At 42.3% G+C, this 4,331-nt stretch overlaps 1 protein-coding gene across 1 annotated transcript; it reads right to left on the reverse strand.

Moving 5' to 3' along the window:
- Positions 1-249: 249 nt before the first annotated feature.
- Positions 250-3,721, reverse strand: LOC135624314 (heat shock protein 81-1-like). Its single transcript, XM_065127791.1, has 3 exons — positions 3,503-3,721; positions 2,974-3,396; positions 250-2,052 (listed from the first exon to the last, which is right to left on the reverse strand). Exons 1-3 carry the CDS (start codon positions 3,626-3,628, stop codon positions 505-507), a joined length of 2,097 nt encoding a protein of 698 aa, XP_064983863.1. The 5' UTR covers positions 3,629-3,721; the 3' UTR covers positions 250-504.
- Positions 3,722-4,331: the final 610 nt, after the last annotated feature.

Raw genomic sequence — 4,331 nt, forward strand, 5'->3', positions numbered from 1 at the left:
TACAAGAGCTCCACTATCCATTCTGCATTTGTCCCTCAAACGCATGTTAACCATAGGAAACAGTTCTATGAATACTACTTCCAATACCTGCTTCTACTTCTTCCAATTTTCATACAAGTTTCTCGAAAAACATTTATCTCATCAGATTTTTGTGAATTTCAAAGTTGTAACATATAATTCAATTTCTAGCCCGCTGCATAGTTTTATGAATATTCCAGAATCTGATGTAGATGCTCAAATTAAGAATAGTAGAGGAAAAAAAAAACCATTTAACTATTAATCAAATCCATGAACTGAAAACATTCTATAAATTAAAGATATGATAGGAGACCTTCGAGCATTAGGGCTAGAAAGGCCATATTATCTAGATAGATACTACTGCTGGAGAGAGGTCCGAAGCAAAGAAAAGCACCACTACCTAAAAAAAATCCCCTAGTTGCCTCAAGAATAGAGGTGCTGTAACACTTTTTAAGGAGTGCCAAACGATGATATGGATAAACTAGATTAGTCTACCTCCTCCATCTTGCTCTCTTCGGCGTCAGCTTCTTCAAGTGGCGGCATATCAGTGTCTTCGGCCTTCTCGTCCTCATCGATGCTGAGACCAAGCTTCAGCATCCGGTGAATCCTGTTCCCAAAGGTGTTGGGGTCATCGAGGCTGAATCCGGAGGTGAGGAGAGCAGTCTCGAACAGCAATAGTGTCAGGTCCTTGACTGACTTGTCATTCTTGTCAGCATCAGCTCGCTTCCTCAGCTCCTCCATGATAGGGTTCTCTGGATTGATCTCCATGGTCTTCTTGCTTGACATATAGCCCGCCATGCTGGAGTCCCTCAGAGCTTGCGCCTTCATGATCCTCTCCATGTTCGCAGTCCATCCATACTCACCGGTAACCAAACAACAGGGTGAGTCGACAACCCGATCGGACACAACTACTTTCTCCACCTTGTCACCCAGCACTTCTTTTATGACCTTGCAGAGTCCTTCAAACTTCTCCTTCAGGACTTCCGTCCTCTTCTTCTCATCCTCGCTCTCATCAAGTTTCAGTCCCTCCTTTGTAGCAGAAAGCAGCTTCTTCCCCTCGAACTCCTTAAGTTGACCCACAGCATACTCATCGATCGCATCAACCATGAAAAGCACCTCATAGCCCTTTTTCTTCAGCTTCTCAAGGAATGGGGAATTTTCGACAGCCTTTTTGCTCTCACCAGTAATGTAGTAAATGTCACTCTGGCCCTCCTTCATTCTTGTCACATAGTCCTTGAGGCTAGTCATCTCATCTCCGCTCCTGGTAGAGTGGAACCTTAGCAACTCTGCAAGCTTCGACCTGTTCTGAGAATCTTCATGGATTCCAAGCTTGAGATTCTTTGAGAATGCCTCGTAGAACTTGTTGTAATCATCCTTGTTTTCCGCAATCTCAAAGAAGAGTTCCATACATTTCTTGACCAGATTCTTGCGGATGACCTTGAGGATCTTGTTCTGCTGGAGCGTCTCTCTGGAGATGTTGAGGGGAAGGTCCTCAGAGTCCACTATCCCTTTGACAAAGCTCAAGTACTCGGGAATGATTTCTTCACAATTGTCCATAATGAAGACACGACGAACATAGAGCTTGATGTTGTTTAGCTTTTTCCTTGTGTCAAAGAGATCAAAAGGAGCCCTCTTTGGCACAAAAAGAACAGCCTTAAACTCAAGCTGGCCTTCCACAGAGAAGTGTTTCACAGCCAAATGCTCCTCCCAGTCATTAGTGAGACTCTTGTAAAAAGCTGCATACTCTTCCTTTGTAATCTCCTCGGGCTTCCTCATCCAAATGGGCTTCTGCTTGTTAACTAAAGCCCATTCATGAGAAACCTCCTTGATCTTCTTCTTTTTCTTCTCTTTCTCTTCCTTCTCATCAACATCTTCCACCTTGCCTTCCTCAGTATCTTTCTTATCCTCCTCATCCTCATCATCTGAAATTTCTTTCTCTGTTGTCTTCTCGGTCCACAGGGAGATGGGGTAGCTGATAAATTCAGAATGCTTCTTGATCAAATCTTTGAGGCGGCGTTCCTCCAGATATTCCAACTGCAATTAACATGGCCATGTTCACATATACTTGAATTAATCGACAAGATCAATCATTTCAGACTGAAATCTTCGATGGCTACAGATAAAGCAGCTATTAAGGAGGAGGGAGCTGATCAAGATCAACATCTCCAAGCAACAAGCCATCTATACATAGGAATGAAGCAATAAAACTGTAGTGTAGCTCATCAGAATAGGTTACATTAATGATGCCATATTGGTAAGAGTGTGATGTTGATCATTAGTGAATAACAACATAATGCAGAAACATAACAATGCTTCGTTAAAACTGGCAGAGTAGCTCATCAAAATAGGTTTCAATTATGCAGAACCTAACTTCAGGCATCACTAAAGATGACATATTGGTAAGAGTGCAATGTTGATTATTAGTGAAAATTGAAGAAATACTGTAAGCTAACAATGCATCACTAGAAGCAGAAAAACAAATTAAACAGCAAGTCTTTGAATACAGTCAATTTCGTGGTTACAATCACATAAACCTGAAACTAAACGCAGAGTATATTATGACATTATAAGACATACATGATCATAGCACATTTACTATATGCCAATGAACAATTAACAACAATATCAACTGAACTTATCTAGGAATCAACAACACCACTTAAGAGTTCACAGATATCCTCTTCGGCAGCACAAGAAAAGCAGTTATTTGTCATATAAATAAAATCTACTCATTCTGAATAATAAAATCTCGGTAGCAGGGATACTCTAAACAATTTATTTTCACCGATTTCTACCTTTGATGACGACTAACTCCATTAACTAAAGTTTGTGTACATTTACAAAAATAGAATAGAGAGCGGTATGACAAAGTAGCAAACTTGTAACTATTATCTTGTCCAACAAATACGTCACAATTCTTCTTAGACATTGATTAACAGCATTTACAGTATTTACCTGGTCCTCCTTGAGGAAAAGAGTAATCTTTGTTCCCCTCCCAAGGCTCTCGCCAGAGGTATCCCTGGTAACCGTGAATGAACCGCCGGCCTGCGACTCCCAGACGTACTGCTCGTCATCATTGTGCTTGGTGGTCACCACAACCCGCTCGGCCACAAGATAAGCGGAGTAGAACCCCACTCCGAACTGGCCGATCATACTGACATCGGCGCCAGCCGCAAGCGCCTCCATAAACTCCTTGGTCCCGGACCGAGCGATGGTGCCAAGGTTGTTGACGAGATCGGATTTGGTCATGCCGATACCGCTGTCGATGATGGACAAGGTGTTGGTGGCCTTGTCAGGAACGATGTGAATGAAAAGCTCCGGCTGGGCGTCGAGCTTGCTTTTGTCCGTGAGACTCTCGAACCGGATTTTGTCCAGCGCCTGTTGAGGGCTCCAGATCAGTAGAGAAAACAGAGCAAAGCACGAAGTAAACAAGAAAAAAAGGAAGTATTTTTCCTCTAGATCGACATCTCAGGGAAACACTCACATCGGAAGAATTACTGATGAGCTCGCGTAGGAAGATCTCCTTGTTGGAGTAGAAAGTGTTGATGATCAGGCTGAGAAGCTGGTTGATCTCCGCCTGGAAAGCGAAGGTCTCCGTCTCGGTCGCCATAGCCGGCCTGTGGAGAGATCTCGAAGTCGAGAATCAAGGAGAGAACAGGGCTGCGGCGCTAGGGTTACAAGGTCGGGTAGTGATCGTTCGAAATGGGGACTAGTGGGAATATATAGAGGGAGCGCGTTTCTAGATCCTTCTGTATAGGTCGAGAAGACCGGCTCCCTTAACCAACACGAGTCAGGTTTCTAGATCCTTCTGTGGATCCAGAACGGCTCATTCATTGATGCGGATTCAACTATCTCAGCACTGGGCCGGGCTTATACTGGCCGGACCGGTCCTGCTTTCTTTATTTCAGGGCCAATTCGTGATGAGTAACAAATTATTTTTTCTTTTAAAAACAAATTATTTTTATTTCTGAATGAAAAAAATATATTATTCTTCTCTCTTTTTTTTTTTTTTTTTTTTTTTTTTTTTTTTTTTTTTTTTTTTTGCCTCCTCCTCCTCCTCCTCCCCCAACCTTCTTCTCCTCTTCTATCTCATCTCATTCATTCGCTTTTTTTCCCCTTCTCTTCATCTTCTCTGTTCGTCTTCTCTTCATCCTTTACATTTGTCTCCTCCTCGTCATCATCATCTTCTATGTTCACCTCATCTTCCTTCACCATCTCCTTATCTTTCATTTTCCCTCGTTTTCGTCACCTGGAAAACATGAATTTCACATAAAGTGATATATTTCATGTGGAAGTAACAAATAATATATTGT

The sequence above is a fragment of the Musa acuminata genome, chromosome BXJ2-10 (assembly GCF_036884655.1).
Source record: "Musa acuminata AAA Group cultivar baxijiao chromosome BXJ2-10, Cavendish_Baxijiao_AAA, whole genome shotgun sequence".
Lineage (NCBI taxonomy): Eukaryota > Viridiplantae > Streptophyta > Magnoliopsida > Zingiberales > Musaceae > Musa > Musa acuminata.